Source organism: Camellia sinensis, chromosome 14 (assembly GCF_055761805.1).
Source record: "Camellia sinensis isolate YWXY chromosome 14, ASM5576180v1, whole genome shotgun sequence".
Taxonomy (NCBI): Eukaryota; Viridiplantae; Streptophyta; class Magnoliopsida; order Ericales; family Theaceae; genus Camellia; species Camellia sinensis.
The window spans coordinates 33,498,040-33,524,776 of record NC_138974.1 but is presented as its reverse complement, the minus strand read 5'-3'; the positions used below and the strand labels follow the sequence as shown (position 1 = coordinate 33,524,776).

Genomic DNA, 26,737 nt, shown 5'->3' with positions numbered 1-26,737 from the left:
ACCAATACTTTTCATCCAAACAAACACCCAATTCAACTTCATCTACTAATCTGTATTTTGTTTAGCATCCATAGCCCTAATTTTCCCCATCTTTGGAGCTTCAAGCGTCAAGACCCTAGAATTTATGGTTCTGAGATCATAAGCTAAGAGCTTTCCATTTCTTTACCACCATCATCATGAAACCGGGTCAAATTAATCACAGTGACTGTGCTAGTATAAGATTATACCACAGTTTTGGATGAACAATGTTAGTATATTCACACTTTTTCAGCAGTAAAAGCAACCTAAAAAGTTGCAGAGAAGAGACGAAGAAAGTGAAAGGAAAACCTAAGTGAGAAAAAATGTACAACAATGTTAACAAAACTTATTTTTGTGTTATGAAAAGATTGCCCGTCGATTTGAATTCGTTCGGTGCACCATTCCTGGAAAATGATGGAGATTGTTGCAACATCCATAATCTACTATTCTTTGGGGCTTGCTTGAATGGTGTGGTTTTGGCAAGATGAGAATGAATTGGTTACAGTTTTGATGTCCACTATAGTCATTTATTTCAAGGTGTTGTTGTCATCAAAATGAAATTTTATTAAGTGTGTGCATTAGGCAAAGTAGGTGTGAAAGTAAATTTTTTCAATAATATAACTTAACGTTAACCTTTTACCTTAAAACAAAACACATATAAACATGATTTATATTTACAATAATATTATTATCATAATAATTTTATGATATTTTTTGTATAAAATTTTATATATGAATATAATTTTTTATTTTTATTTTCACTATTACATCTATATTAAATCAATTTAATCAAGATATATTTAAAAAGTATAAAATTTGTTCAAAATTTTTTTAAAAAATTCATTGAACACAACAAAATAAGATAATCTATTAATTTTTTGTATTTGGTAAATTTTAAAAAAATCACAAAATATTATACTTCTTAAGAATATCTAAATTAAGTGTATCTAAAAAATAAAAATAAAAAATTGCTTAAAATAGTAAAAAAAATTCAATAAAGTTAAAAAAGCAAGAAAAATAAAAAAATTTAATTTTTTGTATGAGCTAAACCAAAAAGAATGATTGTTATTTCCTTTGAAATGACATAAACAAAATATCTATATTGTTTTATATATATAAAGGCTAAGAGGCAAACATGTCATTTTAATCTGACAAGGGAATTTTTCAAATGTGAGAGAGAATTTGTATTAAATAGAAATCTCAAGGGATGTGTCAGTGTAATTTATCCAAATTACAAATATTTTTTTTGTAAAATTAAATATCAATTTCTTTAATTTAAATGATACTTTCTCCTACAAAAATGTAACAATATAAAATTACAACACTGATTGGCAGTTCAAATTTAAATTTGTTCAAATCGCCCGAATTTTAACTTGTCGATCATCTGGTAAGAAGATGACAGCCGCGATCGACAAGGATGACAACCGCAATAACAAGTGTTGCATCGATCGTTCGGGCGATCGACCGGCATATACAAATTCCAACTTTCTGACAAATTCAAATTCAAGCAACCAATCATTTTTCATAAAATTAACTTAAATCAATAAAAAATAATGTTATACAAATACAAATAAATCTATATAGAAACTAGGTTGTTTAGATGTGAACTTATTGCTTTAAACAAAGAATCTATTGCAACGACTATTAATTATGAAAAAAAGAAGTCTAATTTGAAATTTCATATAAAAATGTTGGAAATAAAATATTTTCATGAATAAATAGGTTAAGCGGATCAATAGAGCATCTCCAAAGAATTTTTTAAATAAGACTTATTATCTATAGTAACTAGCATTATTATATTTTAATCACTTCAATAGATTAGCTATTATAGTAACTATTTTAACAAAATTTTCAAAACTAATTATATTTGAAAAGTCTTGAGATACTCTTTAAATAATTTGTATGTATAAATAGGTAACATAAAGAGTACCGTTAGTACATAGATACAAAAGAAATTAAGGAAGATAAAAAATTACCTCTTTTTATATTTTATCTATTAAAAAATGAAAAATATAGTTGAAGTTGCCCTTACTATGTTTGAGAACTTAAGAGAGAGAAGAAAAGAAATAATTATTTAAGTTATAAGAGAAAAGAAAATAAAAGAAATAATTATTTAGGTTATAAGAGAAAAAGAAAAGAAAAGAAATGATTATAATTTCTCCCTTCTTGTTTGGATAAGTAAGAAATCAAAAAAAAAAAAAATGATTTTGATTTCTCTCTTTCTTGTTTGGTTAGATTTCATAGGAGAAAAGAAAAAAAATTATTTTATGTTATATTACCAAAATAACCTATTTATATTTTCAATCATTTTATTTCTTTTATTTTTACAGGGACAAAATTAGTATTATGAAAATATAAGAATGCATTGGTTTCTTTTCTTTCTTAATCTCTCCACTTTTGAAAAGATTAAAAATGAAAATTATAAGAGAAATAAATTTCTCTTTGTTTCTCTTCATTTCTCTCCACTTAAGTTATCTAAACAAATAAGAGAAATACATATCTCTTAATTTCTTTTATTTTCTCTCCAAATCACTCAATCCAAACATAGTATTTCATTTGGATAGGTAAAAAAATAAATTAAAATTTAACTATATGTAAAATTAAAAAACAAAACTGCTAATTTCCTCTTAGTTTCAAAATTATACTACTCTTGCTACTTTTTTTTCCCTTTTTTTTTTTTTTTGGAAAAAAAAATAAAAAAAAAATTCACAACCTTCCCTCCATTAACAGTGTTATTACTAGGACAAAAGTTACTGAGTTAATCAGTCCAACAATTCAACAAAAGTTACCCCTTGAATGAAAGTTTAAAATCCTATATTACATTATGCAATTGCCCCAATTCAACTAAAAATATAAATGAAAAAGAATGAATATACAACTACACCATTGAATAAAGAAAGAAATGGTAATAATACAATACAACAATCATTTTCTCACTGCCTTTTCTTACCCCCTACCCTAGACAAAAGATGGCAAGACCATATTAGCAAACACTAACATAAGTAACGCAATATGGAAAAACAGTGGCATTAGTATCATTGAAATAAATTATATATAATAATAAATAAATAAATAAATAAGAAAAACTCAAGAACTAAATTCAGAAGTGAGATTCCCATCATTGTATTTAAACATACCAAAAACAAGTGTCAAAAACTCAAACAATAAAATGTAATTTAGCCTTAAAAAACATTCTAAACATTCCCAAATACCCAATAATTTAAAGGGGGGAAAACTATAATTAGGCAACAATTGGTACCATTTACACGAGCATAGGGAAGATTAAACAGGGCAGTTTTTTGGCCAGAGTTGAGATTGCCATTTGGCTATAAGTTTCAATTCTTCACAACATTCTTATCTAAAAACTTAGTAAAGGTCTAGAACATTGTCAACAACATGAAGAAAACGAAAATCACAGAACTATTTTTATCACCAGCTCCAGCTTTGGCCCCCCTTAAAATGATGCAACGAAAACGTCACCTGCATCCGAGTCAAGAGATTGGATTGGTTACATACACTGCAAAAATGATCCTCTGCTTTTCAACCTGGCACCGCCTACTGCAGGAAGATAAAGAAAATAAACATTAGTAAATGAAAGACAGAGATCCTGAAAATTAGTGAGATAATATCATAATACTGCAAACTGACTAATACGTGCACATGAAAGTGAACAAAAAATCCCATAGGGAAGTTGGAAAATAAAATCACCAATGCTGCAGAAATAGAAACGGAAATGTCAGCCTGCATTTGCAGCACAACACAACTGGCAACAAATTTAACTGCGCAAGTGAATTTTGTGCTTCTAAAATGTAAATTATTTATATTGATTTGTGGAAAAAACCAGTCACCCATTATGTGGTCATGAAAATTAGAAACACAAGGTAACCAAAACTACATGGAAAACATTTTGTGTTACTCAACACAGTTAACCAAGATCAAAATTACTAGAATCAATGAAAGTAAATTTCAAATATATGGTTGTAGGATGAAACCATTCTTCATTCAGTAAATAGTCAAAAGAGATCAGGAAAAAAGTAACTTAAAAATTGACAAAAGAAAATTACAGGAAAAGCAAGACAGAGAAGGTGGCAACATCAAAATATGTTAAAACTGCTACTGAAGACCATTAAGGTGATGAGAGAAGAATGTAAAACACACCTCGAAAAGAAATTCCCTTTTTAGCCTTTCAGGTTTAAATATTCACATTTGTCACAAAAAGACACAACAATCTTTTACATAGATCATAGAAACATAATGTATCCTTCTTTTCTTGCTATTCTTCAGTGAACTGCACTACAAAATACTCAACAAAATAATTATTTACAAAGTTTCTATCTCCGAAAAAAAAAAACAGATTCTCCACTGATTATGGCCTCCAAACAGCAACAAGCAAACATGCTTTTCAACCCTGGGGTTCCATGCATCAAGCTAGTATAAATTTAGCATGGGTTACCATTCCTCAACAATCTACATGACTCTACCTGCAACAAATTAAATTCACCAATCAAACCGAGTAAAATGTATAAGTATTTAACAAACCACTAAGACTAAAGACATGATGAGGATGAACAAAAAGTAAAGAGAAAAACAGCAACAGCTATCAAGCTATCACTTTTAGAGAATTTTTAGAGAAATGGAATTTCTAACAGAATCTACTCAACCCAACAAGCCTTTGCCCCAATTACTGACTCTGCTACATGAATTTATGTCCTTTCTAATCACCTCAACACATGTTCTCTTATGCCTTCCTTCCTCCATTTTGTTTGCCACTCTCAACTGCACATAATCATACCATCTCAAACGTTTTTCCCTCATCTTTAATTGACAACACTTCTAATTTTTTTCCACAATGCATGCATTTCTCAATTTATCACTTCTCATAACACCGTTCATCCATCTCAACATTCTCATTTCAGATACTCATTTTCTGAACATGCCTTTATTAACTTCTCAACATTCAATACCATCCGTAAAAGCTCAAAAGGTATTTGGAAGTACTATAAAATTCTCACTCAACTTAATAGGAATCCTACAATCATACTACTCTCCAGATGCAGTCCTCCATCTCATCTATCTTGCCATAATTCTATAGGCAACGTCCTCCTCAATCTCTCCATCTTATAAATAATTGACCCTAATTATAAAAAATGATCACTCTTAACCCATCAAGATTTACAATACATTCATCCCTATTTCTAATTTTGCTGAAGTTACCCTCCATATATTTTGTCTGAGTCCCACTTAACCTAAAAAAACAGTAACTTTTTCTTTCCTTTTTTCTCCCTTCCCCCAGGAGAGGGAGGTGTTGCACCAGTGAGTTATTACACACAAGTGATTTTAATTGAAAACCCAATTTCACATAAATAAGCTAAACTCGCTCAATTTCACCTTTACAACATAGTCAGTAGAAGTTTGTTTATTGGAGAGAGAAAGAGCGGCCTATTTTAATAGTCCTTCATCTCATCTGTCTTGCCATAATTCTATATGCGACGTCCTCCTCAATCTCTCCATCTTATAAATAATTGACCCTAATTATAAAAAATGATCACTCTTAACCCATCAAGTTTTACAACACATTCATCCCTATTTCTAGTTTTGCTGAAGTTACCCTCCATATATTTTGTCTAAGTCCCATTTAACCTAAACAAACAGAAAACCTTTCTTTCCCCTTTTTCCTCCTTTCCCAGGAGACGGAGGTGTTGCACCAGTGAGTTATTACACAGAAGTGATTTTAATTGAAAACCCAATTTCACATAAATAAGCTAAACTCACTCAATTTCACCTTTACAACATAGTCAGTAGATGTTTGTTTATTGGAGAGAGAAAGAGAGGCCTATTTTAATAATATAATTACCTCAGGAATACCAGATGCATTACAACTGTCAGAGGTACAGAGGCAAGTTAGATCCGGACTTGAGCTTGAGTTGCACAGGGGCTCAGAATGATACAATGAGATACTTGTGTGATCAACCTGAGAACCAGACTCAGATTCCTTGACGCTCATCTGAGGCCTGTTGGGAAGAGAATCGATGTCAAGAGAATGTGAATCAGTATGAGAAGCAGCAAATTCTTCTCTCAGATCATGGATATCAACTCCTGATCGGCAAACAGAGGACAGGCAAAGTCCATTACTAACATAAGTCTGAGAATTAGGTTTAGAAGCATCATCGAAAGCCCCACCAAGAGGAAGGCAATTGTTGTGAACTGACACAATTTCTTCTGGTTCACGACTTCCAGCAACCTCCCTCGGACAAGAACAAAGGTTACTATCATCAGGAGATGACGCATCACAATCATTTTCAATGTCTTGTGCTCCTGAATGAGATGGTGGAGCAGGATTAACCAGTATATCATGGGACTTGAAATTTAGTTGTGTTTCACATTGTACATCAGGAGGCATAAGATTTGTAGCCACTGAATCCTGACTAACAAAAATCTTACTGGAAATTTCAGATCCAGGTACAAGATCTTCATTCTGAGGTTGAGTCATAACTTCAGCAGAAAGGTGTACAGAGCCCTCAATAACAGCATTCACTTGTCCATTTAGCTCACAATCAGCACCTTCTTTACCTTCACCATCTGATGCATTAAGAGTTTTTTTCTCACAATTTGATGCATCAGATGCTATCTGGGAAACAGAAGATGATTTGTGTTCCACCCTTGAAGTACTGAGCTGATTCAACTTGGAGTACTCATTAGGGGGCACATAAGTAAAGCCTGAATGAACATTTTCTTGTCTATTAATCTCCTCCATAATATGCTGTCCATTAAGTTTGAGAGCATCCCTGCCAGAAGCCTCGTAATCCTTAATTTCTTTGTTTTCCCAGTCTTGATGTGAATGAACATGACAATTGTTGAAGGTAACAGATTCTTGAAAATCCACCCTCCCACTTGTTATATCAGATGCATCATTCAAGTGAACATCAGGAAGCTGCAAACCAGATTCACCAGGAGCAATTATAGTACTTATTCCATGTGCAGGATCTGAGCTAACCTCATGCAAAATATTGGAGTCAGACACTGCATCAGAATCACCTGACCCCTCAGGTGTAGCCTGATGCTCGGTTCTGGGTTCAGCGGATTTTGCAGCTTCAATACAAACATAAACAGTTTACACTTCAGAGAAAAAGTTTGTGAGAGAAAAATACCTATAAGCATTTGTTACATACCTGCAGGGGAAATAAGATTCTCTCCAACAAACTGCTGCTTTAACAAAGGTTTCTGTAACATATCCACACCAGGGAACACAATCATATTCATATATTTCATTTCTTTCTTGTTTGATTCTTCAACGGGAATGAAACCAAAAACAGAAGTCCATGTTTGCCGAAGTTCAGAGATGGCAGGTATAACTAGTTTCTCAACATTAAGAGAGCAGAGAGCCTGACAACAGGTTAGGAAATGGTAGAATCAGTAAAACTAAAGGAACAAAAGAAAGATATTGGATTTAAAACAGAGAATAGAAATAAGCAAACAAAAACAAGAACAAAAAAAGACGCAAGAAACTGAAAACTCATGGCACTATGCTCGTATACTATACAAACAAATATTTACCCACATAAAAGAATGCACGTGTGAGTCCAATACAACACAAACAAGATGAAAGGTGGTAAAGATGGCAAGTGATAATCCAAAGACCTACATTTTCAAGAGAAACTCTTCTCAATAGAAAGATCGAAACATGTAGCTGAACAATAAGGAGAAAAATAAGCCTAGCCCTCAAAAAATAAGGCTAGCAAGTGACTATGCTCCCATCCACTTTTCATGGAAGGCCAATCATTATTCAACAAAGGGGAACAAGAATGTGATATGCTACCATGGTTGTTAAAATCGCGATCCGGATCGTAGGATCGTACGATCCTACTTTGCCAAAACGATCCAGATCGTTGTAGGATCGATGTTACAACAGGATCGCAAGTAGGATCGTGTAGGATCGCATGGGATCGTGTAGGATTGTATAGGATCGTAGGTAGGATCGCAAGTAGGATCTTAGATTTTATGATTTCGCACCTTATTTTTAATATGTATCATTTTAATTTTAATTTTTATCTTTTTTTTTAATAGAAAGTAGGATCTTACGATCATCGATCCGATCCTACGATCCAATCCACCAGACTCTCTCACCGATCCTACTTAGGATCCCGATTTTACAACCTTGCATGCTACATAGACTAAAATGTGGTATTATGGAGACAAGATTAATGGATCACATAATTGGAATGTGATGAACTAGTTCTAATGCATGACTGATTTTCTTTCAACCATCAAATCAATCATGAATATTTTTAACTACAATGTATAGTCATTCAACTAGTATTAGAACTTGGTTACAAAGAACTAATTATATATAACTAATATGATTTGAATTATTAAACTAAGTTCGTCCAACATATCTTGATGTGCTTATGGCCTTTTCCTTCAATGTTCTTCTCCAACAAATCTCCCCATTCTCTTACCTTTTCTAGTTATTCTTAAAATTCAATCTATTAAACAAGAAAATGATTTGAAGAATAAAGAGATAATATTTGCATTACTAAATTCTATGTTGTGGAACAGAAGCATTCCATGTTTGAAACATGCATCCACAATAAATATTACTTTTATTGCAGCGCTTTCCCATAAATTTTGCATCTTATTCTTATTCTTATTTTACTATGTTCTATTAAAATTACAACCCAACAGTCTATAATAGTGTGGCACTTAAGTGCAGACTCTGTACTTGTTTAGCAGCTCCACCATCCAGACCGGAATGAATCGCTTGAAACAATAAAGATGTAAAAACACAAAACACTGAAATAAACTGACATCTTATGCATTCCCAAGTAATTAAACAAAAATCCTATATAGTCAAAGATTCATTAGTAGTTAAAATACAACATTGTTGTTTAAAATCAGATGAAAACCTCTAACAAAAAGCAATTAAATTAAACCCACTATAGTCATTTACTCAGTTGCCAAAAAGGCACAAATGATGGTAAAAATAGCTTGCCTATAATTCACAACATACCGATTCAATTGCATTGAGAAGCCGACGACACATTCCTTGACGCCTATAAATATGGCGAGTCCCAATGAATGGCATCTCCGCTAAATGATTCCCATGTATCCTATTTAACAAGGTGGGAAATATTGTAAATGTAGTAATTACTAGCATTAAAATTCTTAAAGCATGCACAAACATTCACATCAAACTAGCAACAAAAGATTTCAATTGGTAATTCTAGAAATTAGCAAGGATGAGAGAAGTTTATGCTATATTGAAAAGATAAAAACAAGGTAACAATGTTTAATACATTTTCAATTACTTTTCCAGAAACAATCAAAATGTTGTACTTTGTGTTTCCATTTCATTACATTAAGAAAGATCAAACTTAACAAAACAAGCTGCATTCTCAAATATTTTTACCATTTAATTTTCGAATTAAATACCAAGTACAATGAACAAACAAAAGAAAAACACATGTAGCAACAGATATTACATTTTGACTATTGTACTATATGACAAAACATGCTAATGCAATACACTTGGGTGATGAAAGAAGAATATAGATAAATTGACATGGGCAAAATTTTAGAAGTGTTGACACAGAGAGAGAGAGAGAGAGAGAGAGCATTTAGTGAAAATTACTTTAAAGCCCCTAAATTTACGAAAGTCTAGTTAATACAACTTTTTCACTATTCAAAAGCCCCTAAAATGCCAGCATCCCCACAACACGGGTAAAGTTAACCTTTCTACACAAATCACAATGGACAAAAATACCCCAATCCCAGAAACAACAGTTACAAAGGCCTGTTTTGGCAACAAACTTTTAACCAAAAAGCCAAAAAAGTCACTACAAAATAGTCCACTCTTTTCTCTACTTTTTTGCACGTCTTTTCATAAAAAGCCAAAACTTCACTAAAAAAACCAATTCCCAAAACAACACTAAACAGTGTTTAGGTATTATTTGTTCATTGAATTTTGCTCAGCAGTGACAGTAGTGATTATTGATGACCATGCCGATACCAGAGTGTAGAAATTTAATGTATAAAGAGAAATAGAGAATTGTATTATTGATTGATTTATATTGATATAATGTTCTATTCATTACAATGATTCATGATTCCTATATATAGAAGAGGGTGAGTGTGTAGTAGGTAAGGAGTAGGTGAAGTGGAGGTGGTAGTGGTGTAGTGGGTTAGGTTTAGTGGAGTAGGTGAGGTGGTAGTGGTGTAGTGAGTTAGGTTTAGTGGAGTAGGTTTAAGTGGGTGAAGTAGGTGATAGGTTTTAACAGCCCCCCGCAAACTCAAGGGGGATAGGAACTAGCCAACTTGAGTTTGGAGAGAGTAACAAAACAAGAAAATAGACGAATACATAAAAGAAAAGAGGATAGGAGACACTGTATGGTCGTGTCAGACCGATGGTGAAGACACTGTACGGTGGTGTCATAACGTTGTAGAGGACACTGGATGGTTGTGTCAGACCGATGTAGAAGACAGTTTATGGGGTCATGTCGGACCGTTGTAGCAGACAATGTTATAAGAGTGGTTGTGACAGTTTACGGAGTCTTGCTGGACCCTTGTAGAAACGAACCGAAATCAATGTCGGGACAGTTTACAGAGTCTTGTCGGACCCATGAAGGAGCTAACCGGAATCAATGTCGGGACAGTTTACAGAGTCTTGTCGGACCCTTAAAAAATACACTGTATGATGGTGTATATAGGCTGCCCAAATATATATATATGGATATATATAGTGAGCCCTCAAAAGTCGCGCCCTCAAAAGGCGCGCCCACTTCATCAAAAGGCGTGCCCGACAGAAAGCGTCGAGCCATCAAAAGGTGAGCCGGAGACGCGGCGAGGCACGTGAGCGACAGAGTGGCGTGTCGGCCGCGTCGTCAGTGTCGATATAAACCAATGCGGAGGCTGCGCTTGAGGCAGAAGCGAAGACAAAAAAAACTTGGGAAAAAACTTCTGAAAAACTCTTCATTTTCTGAGAGATTGCCTCTAAGAGCTGCAAATCTTGAAACACTCCCCTTCCGAAAATTATCAGTCTGAAATTGCTATTTCGCTGAAACACTCTGATAATACTCTGGATCCAACCCTTCTCTGAAAAACTCTGCGTTTTCGGAGAGAGAAACTTTGTAACACTCTGTAACCAATCCTTCTCTGAAAGTACCCAGTAACCCAAAAACATGGCTTCTTCTTCCCGTTCAGCTACCCAGAACATAGCCTCTTCTTCCCGTGGTCTGCTCACTCTCTTTCCCGACCTCAACGAGTCAACAAGAGAGATAACTGGTGCGGTGGCCTGTGAACCTCAACCAAACACCTCTGGTTTTGCTCCGTTGAACTTTCCGATGCGGTCGGTGGAGCAAAAAATGGCAGTGCAAACGGATATTGAAGCTAATCAGTATACATTGAAGTCCTGTGTTGAAACTATGACTGCGGTCACAAACTTGTCGCACCGGCTGCAGAGTAGGACAAATGAGGTGCAGCAGTTAAACGCCCAACTGACTCTGCTCCAACGCATGTATAAGGATGCGCGAGCAGAGATAAGTGTTCTAAAGGCGGAAAATAAGGAGCTGAAGCGGAAGGCCACCGTTATGTTCCGATTTGGAGGTCCGCCATATGCTGTAGTGGAGGAGCAGGGTGTAGTGATCATGCCCAGTGGAGTGGGAAACACGGAGGCAACACCGTCAAGGGCCGCCCAGGACGGAGGCAAGAAGAAAAGACCGGCGGAATAGGCGAAAAAGTGAGGTCGGTGGGTGGCCGTCTGCAGAAAAGAAAACAAATCTTGTGGTGTTGTGGTTTGTGTTGTTGTTTTTTTTTTTTTTTTTTTGTTAAAATTGTGATCGGGGTTGATCCCTGAGATGAATAAAAGATGGTTTGGTGTGCAAAGCTATATGGTATGAATGGAATTTGAAAAAAGATTAAAAAATAATGTGAAAGAAAAATAAAGAAAGAAATAATAAAAATATATTTGAAATCAAAATGAAAGATGGGGGAAATAAGGAAAGTGGTTTGGAGAAAATAAATAAAAATAATGGATTTTGAAATCAAACGGAGGAGAGAGAGGGGACAAGCCCATGTGAGAGAAAGAGGGGAAAAATGATAGCCGATGCACCCAAAAATAATCTAGCTGCTATCCACAGGCGCTTAGGGGAAGGAAATGGTAGCAAGAGACGGCCAACACCATATATGGCTATAGCAAAGAAATGGAGTATCAAGCTCAATGGGCTAGGATTTAGACCAGAGAGTAAAGCCACTGGTCCTGTTGAACACACACCTCCAAGGCTCAAATAATCAAAACATGCTTCACGCATTTCCTTCCTTGCTTGATCAGGAGATGCACAAAACACCTTATACAGGGCTCCAGTCATTCCTCCACCAGTTAAAGGATGACGCATGTTGAAAGCATCACCTATTAATAGTGCTCCAGGAGTAGGGTAAGGAGCAGCTGGCATACTTCTATTGGGCATTGTTCTAATACTTCCCTTATCAATTGCAGCTATAAATGAATCATGCAGCTCAGGTGGAACCTGGGGAGCCACCAGAAGGAAGCAAAGCCGAAGGCTGCTGCAAAGCCGAAGGCTGTAAAAGCGAAAAAGGAAAAGAAGGCTCCGGCTAAGACAAAAGCTGCTGCGCCAAAAGCTAAAGCCGCTGTGAAGCCCAAGCCAGCGGCAAAGGCCAAGCCAGCTGCGAAGCCAAAAGCTGCTGTGAAACCGAAGGCTGCCGTGAAGCTGAAAGCTGCAGTGAAGCTCAAGGCTGTGGCGAAGCCCAAACCAAAGCTGAAGGCGAAGGATCCTAACAAGAGGCAAATGAGCATGTATAGCGATCCCGGGTTTACCCTTGTTGTACAGTGATCCGGACATGTGTCCGTGGATGTTGGTAGTTGTTTATTATCTTGTTTACATCCTTTCTTACTTTGTATTTGAGTTGTAGGATGTGTTGAGCGGGTTTGTTACAGGTTGGTTGAGTTTAGAAACCAAAACTAGTTGCCCAGATTTTTGGCCTGTACGCTCGAGCGGAGGTGTTGGCGCTCGAGCGTAGATTACATCCATCCAGTATCTTGTTGTGCAGTGTTGTGAGCTCGAGCGTAGGGTTGGGAGCTCGAGCGGAGGCCTGGTTCTGCAAAAGTGCTGGGCGAGTGCATTCTGCGCTCGAGCGGGAGGTTGGCCGCTCGAGCGGAAGTCTGTGAGTGACCGCTCGAGCGGGGTGTTTTACGCTCGAGCGGAGACCTGGGTTAAAGTCCCGAAATTGTGACTTTTCAAATCACTTTTTCACTTTCTCTTCTCTCTCTTACTTTTCCAAAATCACCATTGTTGAGCCTCTCACTCTAGACTCTACCTTCTCTCTAGGTTTTGATCTAGTAGGAGTGATTTACTCACCTTTGGCCTTTACAAAAAGGTTGTTGATCGTCGAGGGCTTCTTTTTAATCTGAAAATCTCGGGTTTTGGAGCACGTTGGGTTTTGTCGTCTTCTCCTTTGGGACTCCGAATTTGAGGTAGGGATATCCTACTCCTCTCTATGGGTTTTGTCTTTAAATTTTGGTATTTTGAGATGTTGGGCTTGGTTTGGTAATTTTGTGAAAGTTTGGGGCTTTTGTGTAATTTTACAAAAGTTGGGGTTTTATTCATAATAAACCTAGATACATGTTTAGCATGAAAAAAAATGGAATGATTGCTGAATCATTGAAGAAAATGGGACCTAAGGGTTGAAATGGTAATTATGGAAAATGGTCTAATTGCATTGTTTAATTAATTGGGATAATTAATTGATGAGAAATGAGGAAATGAAATGTTGATTGAATATCCATTTGTGCATTTATTTTCTGTTTTAGAAATAACTGCTTTGGGCTATCGGTGGAGGATAGTCGTGATTGTTGTAGACAATGTATGTTGATTAGGCAAACAGAAACTAATCAATGGAATGTGTTATGGAACTTGACAGTTGCTAGAATACATTAATTGTTTGTATTGTGTGATTGTATATAGAACCAATGTGTTTATATACGTTATGTGTAGAGGAGGAGATAGGGGATGTACTCCGCGGTTTAGGGGAAGATAGGGGATGGACCTCTAAACCGGATAGGTATTTGGAGGAGATAGGGGATGTACTCCGTAGACAGAGCTCATATGCTTGTCTAGAGAAGTGAAGATAGAGCTCATATGCTTATCTTTGTGAAGTGAAGTGTGGATACAGCTTGTATGCTTATCTGTGGATATTGTTGATATACATATCTGTTGTAGAGTGTGGATACAGCTTGTATGCTTATCTGTGGATATTGTTGATATACATATCTGTTGAGAATGTGGATATAGCTTTTATGCTTATCTGAATGTGAGATATAGTTTTTATACATATCTGTGGAAATGATGATAGAGCTAGCATGCTTATCTGTTGAAAAAGGGAAAATGAAAAGTAATTGGGACTTGTAAGTCGTTGACATAAATATGTAATTTATGTGATTGAATCAGTGTTGACCAACTATCAATTGCTAATGTTTTAGTCATTGTCCATGGTTGGTTTAGTGTGTTTCTACTGGGCTGTGGCTCACCCTATATGGGAATATCATTTTCAGGTGCAGGAAGCATGCCACCTCCAAGGACATAGCTGGGAGGATAGTGGCGGACATAGTTTTGTCGTTTACTGTTGATGTATTACATGTAATTTCAAGCCAAGGGCTTAATGTGTAAACGAGTTAGAACTCTTTGTTGTAACCAAGTGTTAACTTGGAAAGCTGTAAGCCCGTAGGGCATTTTGTTATGAGGTTAACATGTAATACTTATGTCTTGGAATTCTAATGAATGAAAGGAATGCAGTTAGTTTAAATGTAAATGCATGTCTTACCTGATGGGTTTATTGTTATTATTTTGAGGGCGTTACAGCATGGAGGAGAAGCATATATTGAGTGTTGGGTTGCAGAGTTTGCCCCAGGAAAAGATGCCACAGTTAGTGCAGATTATGAAGAAGAGGAATTCACATTGGCCTCAAGAGAGAGGATTTAGGCAGTGATGGAAAGGTATGTGTAGAAAATAAGCGGAATAGGTTGAGGTCCGGCGGGCGGCCAAGGCGAGGTTGCCGCCCGCCGGTGAAACGAAAAATACTAAGTGCTTAACCTTGCTCTGATACCATGTAGAAATTTAATGTATAAAGAGAAATAGAGAATTGTATTATTGATTGATTTATATTGATATAATGTTCTATTTATTACAATGATTCATGATTCCTATATATAGAAGAGGGTGAGTGTGTAGTAGGTAAGGAGTAGGTGAAGTGGAGGTGGTAGTGGTGTAGTGGGTTAGGTTTAGTGGAGTAGGTGAGATGGTAGTGGTGTAGTGGGTTAGGTTTAGTGGAGTAGGTTTAAGTGGGTGAAGTAGGTGATAGGTTTTAACACAGAGTCACAGACAATACAATAATGGTTCAATGCAGATACTCCTCTCATAACAAAAGGGGGAAGATGGTCAATGGCAGTGGACTAGATCAGGCCTCCAAGAGGCCAAGAGGGGTGAGGTCTTGTACAACAATATGACCATACAAAGAGAATGAAGTAAAACTGGATCATTAAAATATCAATTTGGGGACATAAACATGCATATATGTATTGAAGTATTTACATCAGTACATAACCATCAACAGAAATTTGTATTTAAAGAGTACAACTGTGACAAAATTGATCACAATGCAGGCACAGAAAAAACCTTATGGATGCCACCGAGATAATTTCATCACCCCTCTCTAGAATAGCAGTGAAGAACCCACTGTAGTTCAGCCGACTAAAATTTGCCCTGGGAACATTTTTCAGAAAGAGACAAGAATAGTATCAGTGTTAGGTTATCAAATAACAACAATCATAGAGATGTAAAATAGTTAGTCACAACTACACAAGGAAAAGACAGACTGATTAACAAAGATATGCAGAAGCTAAGGTAATCCTCAAAAATATATGAAACACCACAACATAACAAGTGACAACCCAAAAAAAGAGAACCAAAACAAAAAAAACACCAAAGAATGATTATGGTAACAATTTAATACAAAAAACTTAAGCACTGCAGAATCGTCGAGCAAAAATGATAGGGAGCAGATATGACAAATGAAGTCAGAACCCTGGTGGGTAGCATCAGATAGGGGTTGAGGGTAGCAATGGGAATTATGTTTAGTGGCAAAATTGTAATAAAAAAATTAAAAGGTGGGGGAACAAAGGAAAAGGTGTGTGCATTTAGAAGATCCTCTAGCAAACCTTCACTTAAAGTAGAATAAGTTAAATATTTTTCAAATTTGTCAAATAAATATTTCACACGAGAGATATCATCTTAATTACACAACATATTAAAATGTGAAGTTTTCACAAAACAAACCCTGGCAAGAAAAATTATTACTTATAACTACTATTTAAATCTTTTACTGCAATGAATCAGGGGGTTTAGAAAGGTGCATTCATGCACCAGTGCTCATTCCAAAAGTGACGGATCAGAATGTTACTTTTTTGGCTAGAGGGTAGAGATGATCAGTTGAAAGAGCACAAAAAAAAAAAAAAAAAACAAACAAACAAAAAACAAAACAAAAACTATGAAGTATGCACATCCATGAGCACAGCATAAATTGTTTACTGACAAAGATTAGTAGGATGCACTTTCTTTTCTTTTTTTTTGATTGGCAATTTGTAGGATGCACTCTGATCTCGTGGGAAACTTGCATGCGCAGGAAGGATAACAGGATATGGGTAGAAAACAAAATATTTGCAATATGTAGGTTGCAATAAAAAATTGTCTAACTTCATCAACAACTTGAGCAGGCATTCTTTCAATGCTCAAGGCTGGAGCAATGTTCACGAAAAATTTATTCTAGAATAAAATTCAAAAACAAAAAATCTCTAAGCACAATTGACACTAAAAGAGGAGACACAATTAAGCAAGATTTATTCCAATAACAACATAATTAATAATTTGAACGGTTTTAGCTCCATATGCCATTGTCAACCACGTACACAGTGCTTCCAGCAAAACATATTTCAAGAGTGCTTACCCACAGCTATAGACAACATTCCGAATCATATTGATCCCACTTCTCTGGTCAACAATTGGCAAGAAACACTCATCCATAATAGACAATGCAACAGCCAACTTGGAGTTGCATTCAACTTTTTCAGGAACACTACTGAGAGAATCTTCACTAACATCAGAACGTTGAATAAAAGTCCATGAAAATCCTTCTTCCATCTGATGTTTAACCCCAAGAAGCACCTGTAGTCGCTCAAAGACCTGTTGAACTAAGTCCATTCAGCAACCAGTACATAGAAAACAGGAGATACACAACTCAACTCATAAAATCTATATCCAATCATTGGGGATTGACTACCTAAAAGACGGAAGACAAAGTACAACAAATATTGTTATTTATTTAAATTGGCAGAAGCCAAATACACTGTCAAATGAAAATAGAAGAGAAATGTAGTATATAAAGAAATATGTCACAGATCCAGATGAATGAGGTGGTTAACATATGGTGTCAAAACTGCTGGTCATGTGAACTCTATCTCAGGTTAGGAAGCTTGTTTAATGCTTCAAAAGTGCAGCAATATATACAATAAAATTTGTCTAAGCTATGCATCATTCAATACTTATTAGGAATATCTTATTCACAGATCACTAATCAAGTTGGATTCACTTGCAACCAAACTGGATTAATCTAACAAACTGCAAAAAGAAGATCCTTTGATTAATGATGTCAAACTAGAGGATCCAAAAAATATAGCTTTAGTTTGAATGAATTTGCTCTGTTTATTAATTTAGATGGGACAAATTAACAAGTAAGGCTGCGTTTACAGATGAGCCTCCCCAAACCTCAGTGTCGATATCCTCATGCTCTAAGACTAGGACAAATTAAGAGGTAGTTTGGGAAACAAATAAGTGCGTCTTTAATTAAAATCAAATTCTGTGTTGCCACGTCTTCAATAATCACCCACTATTCTTAATTTTCGGCTTTTCAACTGTTGTGTAGGTTGCCCTACCACTATGAAAATCAGGACCAAATAATTTGACAATGTTTCTTGCTAAAACTTAATGACCTAACTTTTAGGGGGGCTTGCAAATGCACACCTAATATTTCTAGATAAACACAGCAAACCCACTGAGACCCTTGTACCTTATGAAATAAACTCTAGTATGGTGGGTGTACAAAAAAAAACTTTTGGATGTATTTAGCACCTCCCAAGTCAACTTTGAGTTTACTGCAATACTTAGGGTTGGTTTGGCATGTTTGAAAAAAGCCAAAAAATCAAAAAGTCACTATCCTATTTAAGTCACATCATCTTATTTAAGTTACATCACCTCTCTAACATATCACTTCAAACCCAACCCATATTTCATAAAAAGTCAAAAAGTACAATTATTTAGATCATCCCAAACAACCCCTTAGTAGAAGACCTTAATCTCTTATATGCATAATGACACATATTAGTTCCTATAAGAGCATAGAAAGTTCATCTAACCAATTATGTTCACTATCAAACAAAACCTTACAACACAGTAGTAGCATGTTGTCAAGATTTCTAGCTGAAACAAATATCAGGAAATACTAATTACTAATAACAATTACAACTTTTCAGTTCAGGCATGAAGAACAAAAGAACAGAAGTAGGGACCTGAATAAAATTAATGACTACTGCAATTTAACTACATTGTATCAACACAACTTTTAAGTATTTAAGCTGTAGAATTTAATCGACTTTTACCTCTTGACATTTCTTCCCACAGAAGGATGTACAACTGGAATCAACATGTACAGCATCCTTCCTCAGAATGCAGAGTTGATGATCTACAAAAGGAAAAAAGCTATTGCTGTCTAGGCCAAAACTAGCCATCTTATGTAATAAAATAAAGTACAGAATTGAGCATAATCCAAAGAATTTGCTGCACTGTGATAATTGAAGTGTATACATTTTTGCTCACACAAACGGCATGCAAGTAATGCAGAGTCAGGTATATCACAATTCTGATCTGTTTGACATGTATTCCCACCAACCATCCCACAAAATTTGCAAGAACAATACACACAGTGCCAGTCACCAGAAGGGAACATCTGCAATGCAAAGAAAAGAACAATTACTGGGGGAAAAAAAACAATATTTATATTTATCCCGGCCAACAGATTTCCACATGTGCTATTAGCAATGAAATATCTCAATTGCACAGCAAAAAAGATATTCCTATTTTGGATAAACATTATGATAACATTATATAGAAGAAACTCAACAAGCGTTTCCAAACATATTCGGAGGAATAATTTAATTGGATGCCCAAAGCTTTTATTTAAAAACTGGCTGCCTGAATATACAACACAGATGGTTACACATTATTTATATCTCACACATTGTGTTTGGGAACCCATACATCTATGATGCAGGCGTAAACAACCCATCAATGCATGGTAGTGTTTAGTAGTTAATCAAATTTCCGTATTTTTTTATTTTATTTTGTTGGACACGGGCTGTAGGGGTAACTAATGGATTTTCTTATGGATCAAGTTATTAAATGGGCCATTATAAATGAGTTTTATATGTGTACAATAGCATCAAGGTCCCCAACTTTGAATTCATATCATAGTTGGTATAAAATTAGAAGTCATAGTCATAATTGGTCTAGAATCTTTATAGTTACCAAATATTCTTAGTTTCTAAATTAGCGGTCTAAACCTCCTAAAAGTTTATATTAGTAGGAGAGTTCTTTTAGCCTATAAATATATTAGTAATCTCGTTGATTCAATAGAGTTGATTTTAATAAGAATTCGTGTTGTGGTTGTGAGATGTTTCCTAACTTTTGCAAGGGCTCATTCTTCTTCTTTTTTCCTATTTTATGCACTCTATTCTCTGTTGCACTGCTGCAACTAGTACTGTTCACGAACTTACTGTTCACAGCGTTGAATTAATCCAGGAAGACTTTAAACTCTTACATTTGATTATCACAAAAACTTACCCAAATAAAATTTAACCAATCTCAGCCTTTATTTGCTTGTTTTGGGCCCTCAAATCAGTACCACAATCCCAAAAGCTTGCTGTTTAGATTTCTTAATATCATTATTTCAGTTGTAACACCATCTATTTTGGTAACTAAAATTGTAGGAATGTGTTTACCTGCACTTGTACTATATCACTTGCTTTGTATGTATTTCTTACTTATTTAATAAGGTTTAACTAGCATCCCAGTTGAAGGGTAGGAGAGGTTGCAGGTTTAGGCCTTTAACCACCAATTAGCACACATATGTGTATGTATTATGCATGCATGCATAGATATAAAAGAGGACAAGAATTGATAATGGTAGCGTTCTATGTCACTAAAATATAGACATGCTTCATCTAGGGTCTTCGCAGAGTTCCCACTTTGCACTTGGCCAAGGAACACCCAGTGATTTCATCTAAAAACCCACTGAGAGTACCAGTGACAGATCTAGAAACTAGCCTTGGAAGGGGAGGGGTAGGGGGAGCGGGCACAAGATATGTACACTAGAAAGCAAATTTGGAAGAAAAGTTATAGTTATTTTGAGTAAAGGTAACACACAAAGAAGATGCTAAAACATAGATATTCACAACATAAACTATGAAGGTGGCACTAGAACCTAAAATATTCAATACTAACATAGATAATTAAAAAATAAAATAAACAATAAAAAAAACACCAGCACACAACGATAAGTTCATGAGTACATTCTCCATTTACACTGCATATTACGCACAAAACATAACCAAAACTAATCAAACTACACAAACATATTAGACATCTTAGTTTGTGCTCAGTTCAAATTCAACCTGACCACACTTGAACATGTTTTCATGAATAAATCTTTTATTCCTCCCCAGCTCTGCCCACCCCTAGATCAGCCATTGTACTGAACCATTGCAATTCAAGAACAACTGCTGATGCAGGCTTGCCGGGAAGATCCAGCTATTTAATTGTGCAACCTAAAATAAAGAAGCCAAAAGGTTGCTACTGAACGACAAAAAAACAAGGATACAACTTTTAGACATTCAATGAAAAAGTGATAAAATCGCATCAAAAGTGTTTTTGTGCATCTAAATCAAACCATCTACAAAACTATATAAAATGAGGCAATGCATCCATACTTGGATATTTAAGCAAATTTGATGGAAGGTTGATGGACAACCATCACAACAGATTAGGTCCCCACCATCCCCGCACTTGTTGCATGTATCATCATTTGGATCATCGCCATCAACATCAACAAAATGGAATCCAATGCATTCAGACTTCTCATGTTTATTCCACGTGTCTAGTAGACATTGCAAAAGTGAACTTCCAGACACTAAATATATACTTTGCAATGGCTGGCTGTCATTACTTCCATCATGAGCCTTAAAATCTGAAACAGAAAGGGTTTCATTGCAGCAGTCACAACGAATGCCATCTCTGGTTATCCGGCCTCCACGATTCATACATTGAACCTTCCCATTAAGTTGAACAGTTCCCAAGTCAATCATCCAAGAGAGAAGACTGCGTTTCCCGTCATATAGGACAAAGCCTTCACTGTCAGGATCCAACCCCTTCAATCTCTTTCTATTTTGTCTATCCTCCCGATTTGATCCATGTTTTCTTCTTCTTTTCAAGGACTTAGCACCAGAAATTATGGCTAAGCCCAATTTTTCTTTGTGCCCGTGCTTTGAGCGACCTATTTTCCCTGTAGCATGCTTCTTTTTAAAAGACTTCTTTCGAGTGACTCCTTTATTTGTCTTATTTGCACCCTCTGTTTGTCCCTTCGATTCCCTTTTAACCTTCCTTACCCTGAATAATTTGCTGAATTCCTCATCTGGTATTGGAGTAAATGAAGAAATGGTGCTACTATCAGCATCACCATCTTCAACTTGTTGTTTATGAATTCTGTAAGCCAAGGTGACTGACCAGTAACCCTTTCCTTGGGGACTGACATATACAGCATCGTTGTACTCTCTGCCAAGCCTGGGCCTATATTCAATTGTCCAGCCAGCACTCTTAAGCAAAACAATTATTCGCTCTCTCAATAACTTTGTTTCTGCACGTCTGCCCATCCCCAGTTCTCCCCCTTCCTTGTGCTTATTCATTTTTGACTGATTTACAATGATTTTCTGGCCTGCATGGTGTGAATCATCAGCTAGCCCATGGTGCTTTCCATCATCAGTAAATTCTGTGGACTTCGGTTGATCATCATTGTCCCTGGACTCTATTTCCTTCCGTTTCACACAGCCAATCACCTTTAACAGCCCACTTTTCCCCTGCACCTTGGGGGGTCTCCCTCGATGTCGTTTTAATTTGGACTTCGGTTTCCTGGACCCCATTTCTTTATGTTTCTCACAACCAATCACCTTCAACGACCCACTTTTCCCCTGCGCCTTGGGGGGTCTCCCTCGACCTCGCCTGACAACCAAGTCTTTTTCCATTTCCACGATTTCCTTGCTTGAAGAATCACTTTCCTTCTTCACTTTACCTCCAACAACACCTTCAGCCAGTCCACCATCAACCATTTTCTCACCACCACTCATCACCACTGTCATTGACCTCAAAATTCTACAGCCAACCTCAGCCTTACCATCAAAAGGGGCCTCCTTAACCTTCTTTTTCTGTGCACCATTATCCACATTGCCCCCAGAACTATCTGCCATTTTTCTTTTCCTCCCCCTTCGCCCTCTCCCAGTTTTAGACATACCTGTATGGTAGTCACCAATGCCATTAACATCAGCTTCTTTACTGCATTCAATGTGTTCAAAGTCCTCAGACCCATTTCTCTTCCCTTCCATTTTTCTTTCTTCAACACACTCCAGTGGAACCTGCCCGCCCTTGTCGTTACCACCAGTGTTGTTGGTTTCATCACCCTTCTCTATACCCAAATGAACTTCATCTTCCAGCTTATCAGAGCTCTCCACCCTCCTCCTTTTCCTCCCTCGTTGCCCTCTCCCAATTTTAGGCCTAGCTGTATCGGCATTAGTATCAGCATCGACATCGACATCAACATCTTCTCCACACTCCACATGTTCAGACTCACCCATGATTTCTTTAACGCAATCCAGTTCAATTGAAACTAAATCTGGTCCTTTCTTGTCGTTGCCACAATCGTTTATGATTCCATCAGCCTTGTTTAGATATGAATCGACCGTATCTTTCTCTAGCACTTGACCATTATCTGATTTCGCGGCCATAACACTGGATCTCGATCCCTCCTTCATCTCATCCAAAGACCCCACACAAGCCCTAATTTCAAAACCCTCCGTCAGGTTTAAAGATCAGCACGGACAACCGACCAAAATAACCATGAAAGCATCATCAACCTTCAGAGACACAAAATCAGAAACAACTCAACAAGCTCATCAATCACTCAAAATCCAACAAATTTAATATATAAATAAATTTTGTTTTATTTTATATTATTTTTTTAAAAAAAAAAACAATGGAAACGGAGAACATTCTTACCACGATCACAGCGAAATCTACATCAGTAGACCTGCCAATAAAAGCACGAGAGCTGTATCTAGAGGTCGTGAAACCAGAGCAATGGCGTCCGAAGCAAATCGATTGCAGAGAGAGAGAGAAAGAGAGTTGGGATGAGATTTCGGGATAGATAGCGAGAGAGAGAGAGAGAGAGAGGGTGGTACGAGGAAGTTCTACGAGGGAGGTTTTGGTGAGACTTTTTATATACTGTGGGCAGAGTAGGGATCGGAGTAGTAGGGGTGCTGTAGGGTGGGCGGGATTGTAATTTTGACGAATGTGTCTTACCACTACTAATTTTCCCTCCATTTATGCAATTCTCAAAAAATTTCTCCTTTTTGCACCAAAACCGATCTTATTGGACTGGTTTGCGAAGTTAAGCCCCGTTTGGGATCTGTATTTGGCCTAAAATAATTATATAGGGTAAAATAAATTATTTTAATCAAATAAAATAAAATTTTATATTTAATTCACAATTATTTTATTTTTTTATAAAAGTTAAAAAAATTATCGTAAACGAAATTTTTTAACGCCGAACTAAAAAAATTAAAAAGTCAAAAAATCAACTCACATCTCAAACGAACCCTTAGTTGGTTTTTAATTTTTTTGATTATTTTAATTTATTTAAATTTAAAATAATTATGTTTAAAAGTTTGTTTTTTTTTTAAATTAATTTGATGATTGTAAAAGAAAAACTAAAATGATTATGAGTTAAATATGATATTTTATTTTATTAACTATTTTAATTCAAAAATATTGGGGGTGTTTGTTTCAGCTTTTCAGAGTCAACTTATGACTTTTAACTTTGAAAAAGTTATTTTAGACTGTTTGGTTAAACTTATTTCAAACAGCTTTTGATTCTAACAGCTTATTTTAACTCAAAAAAACTGATTCTGAGAAGCTGCTCACCCCTGCTTTTGATTATCAGTTTCTGCTGTGGACATGTTAATTTATGGTTATACTCTTAAATTTTTTTTATTTTTTATTTTTTTAAAAATAGAAAAAGACTTAAATGGACTATAAATTATTATTATTATTTTTTATGAGAAATGTAGGCAAACAAAAAATAAAAATTAATTGAAAAAACTATTTCACAACTTATTTAACAAACACTACTCAGTAACTTAAATCTATAATCCAACAGTTACACCAAACAGATTAACAACTTCTGATTAAAATCATAATCTATAATCTGTTAAGCTATAATTTATAAGTTGTTTTAATAGCTACACCAAACGGGGCCATTAGAGACCTCAAAAGATTTATCAAATGTCTCACCTGATCCATATAAGACATATATTTAGTAAAATTTTTAATAAATTTTTTTAAATCTTTAACATTACTCATTTTAATTTATTTTGTCTTCTAATTAATTATTTTAGCCCAGCCTTTTTTCAAACACTCTCCTTGTGTGGGGAATTGGTGTGGCTGCTGTATGGGGGTGCACAGCAATCAGCCGTTTACATTTTAAAATATATCAAATAAAATATATTTATAAAAAATTAAATTAATCGGATATCGTTTGTACACGTTCTGTTTGTTTCGACCAATCCCTATTGTTCAGAATCTTCATACAAACAACGACGGCCAACTAGGACCTTCCACGTCTTTTTCGGACATAATATTAATGAAATTTATGTATGTGTAATAAAAAAAGACGGAAAAAATAATACCAATAACATATCTGATAAATACTTCTCCATTCTTTCGCTAATTTGTAATTTTTTTAAATTTTTATACTCATGCAATCGTAAGGTCCTTTGGCAACTAAATAGAAATTTAATTTTTAACTTTTTATTCATTTTGGATTATATCATTTCTCACATTTTTTATTCACAAAAAGATAAATTAGACTAAAATAGTCAAAAAAATCATCTTTTTACTAGCTTCCTAAAACACTAAAGAATTTATTTTAGAAATTAGAAAAATACAAACAAATGTTATACATTAAGTTTTTACAAATTGAAATTAGATTTACTTTACAACAAGTTTATAAATACAAAATTGATTATAGAATTAATCATATAAAATCATTTTAATCGTATATATCAAATGATGAACACATCAAAATAATGGTTCTATATGAAAATGCTATTCAAAATTATTGATAATTGTGTATTAAAATTATTATGTTTTTATTTTGAAATGAAGTATAAAAAATAAAAATAAAAGTTACTTTTTATTTTTTATTGTACTAAATATTTAAAAACAATATAACACTAGTTCAAAAATGCATTTTTTGTCTTTGAATTTTTTTATAAAAATATAAAAATATTTTAATTTTTAAGTATATTTAGATAAGTACATTTAATTTTTTTTTAAATATGAAGAATTAAAATTTAACTCGATACAGAAAAAAAAAAAATCACAAAACAATTTTCAAAAATTAAATCAAACAAAATTTGTATTCCAAAATGGACTACTCCAAACATTTTAAAAAATATATAAATATTAGTATGAATCTAAAACAATTAAGCAATTATGGTTGTAATCTCAAACATTAATCACAAGTTCATATCTTATTCAATAACGAATGACCTTCACAGTAGGCGATTTAGGTGCGGTGATCTCAAATGAGAACTCATTTATGGGACATTTATGTGAAAATCAAGTGCTTACTTTCAGAAAATTCAGCACATAAAATTTTTTCAAAATATTAATAAATAGAAAATTGTTTGAGACCACTAAAACAATGAGCTCTAATAGCTCTAAAAACACTGTGCCCCTAATTGATTTGATGTTTTGCTCTTTGTTTTTTTTTTTTCTTTTTATTTTCTGGACTGCCAGCTCATTAGAGCTGGCTTAGTGATCCATTTTTAGTGGGATCTATCACCACTGTATATATTGTTATACAAATTGTCATTTGGTATATCATTTGCTAAAACTGCATGTTTTAAAAAATAATCAAAGCCAAATTTCTTCAAATTTAAAATTGTATTTTTCAAACAAGGTTCCAATGAATTTAATAATAAATTAATTAAAATTATAACTTAAAAACATCATCATATGTTAAAAATATAACCTACAGAATCATCACACAATCAACTACATAATAAGTGCAATAACTGGATAGAATGATATATTTTATGCAAAGTAAACCATTTTTTGTTGGACTTCAATAGATAAGCATACCCAACGAGCCACCCTTCCACCAATGTCTTTGTGATTTCAGCCTCCTGCTGGCACAGAAGTGATCAACAATTGGCCATGAGATCACTGCCACAACCATCATCATCATTACCAAAGTTGCTCGCAACTAAAAACAAAAT

The 26,737-nt window shown here is 35.0% G+C and overlaps 1 protein-coding gene across 1 annotated transcript; it reads right to left on the bottom strand.

Moving 5' to 3' along the window:
- Positions 1-4,180: 4,180 nt before the first annotated feature.
- On the bottom strand, positions 4,181-26,149 carry LOC114317647 (uncharacterized). Its single transcript, XM_028264414.2, has 10 exons — positions 23,454-26,149; positions 21,119-23,311; positions 18,939-19,080; positions 18,734-18,816; positions 17,026-17,261; positions 15,699-15,785; positions 9,026-9,125; positions 7,188-7,401; positions 5,873-7,107; positions 4,181-4,499 (listed from the first exon to the last, which is right to left on the bottom strand). Exons 2-10 carry the CDS (start codon positions 23,207-23,209, stop codon positions 4,458-4,460), a joined length of 4,230 nt encoding a protein of 1,409 aa, XP_028120215.2. The 5' UTR covers positions 23,210-23,311; positions 23,454-26,149; the 3' UTR covers positions 4,181-4,457.
- Positions 26,150-26,737: the final 588 nt, after the last annotated feature.

What these genes read in the sequence shown, in the direction of transcription:
- LOC114317647 (XM_028264414.2), bottom strand. Translation starts at nt 23,209, where the DNA reads ATGAAGGAGGGATCGAGATCCAGTGTTATGGCCGCGAAATCAGATAAT. An exon ending in AATGTTGTCTATAGCTGTGG is followed by an intron (nt 15,786 to 17,025) that starts GTAAGCACTCTT and finishes AAATGTTCCCAG; the next exon opens with GGCAAATTTTAGTCGGCTGA. An exon ending in ATCTCGGTGGCATCCATAAG is followed by an intron (nt 9,126 to 15,698) that starts GTTTTTTCTGTG and finishes CTTGTTAAATAG; the next exon opens with GATACATGGGAATCATTTAG.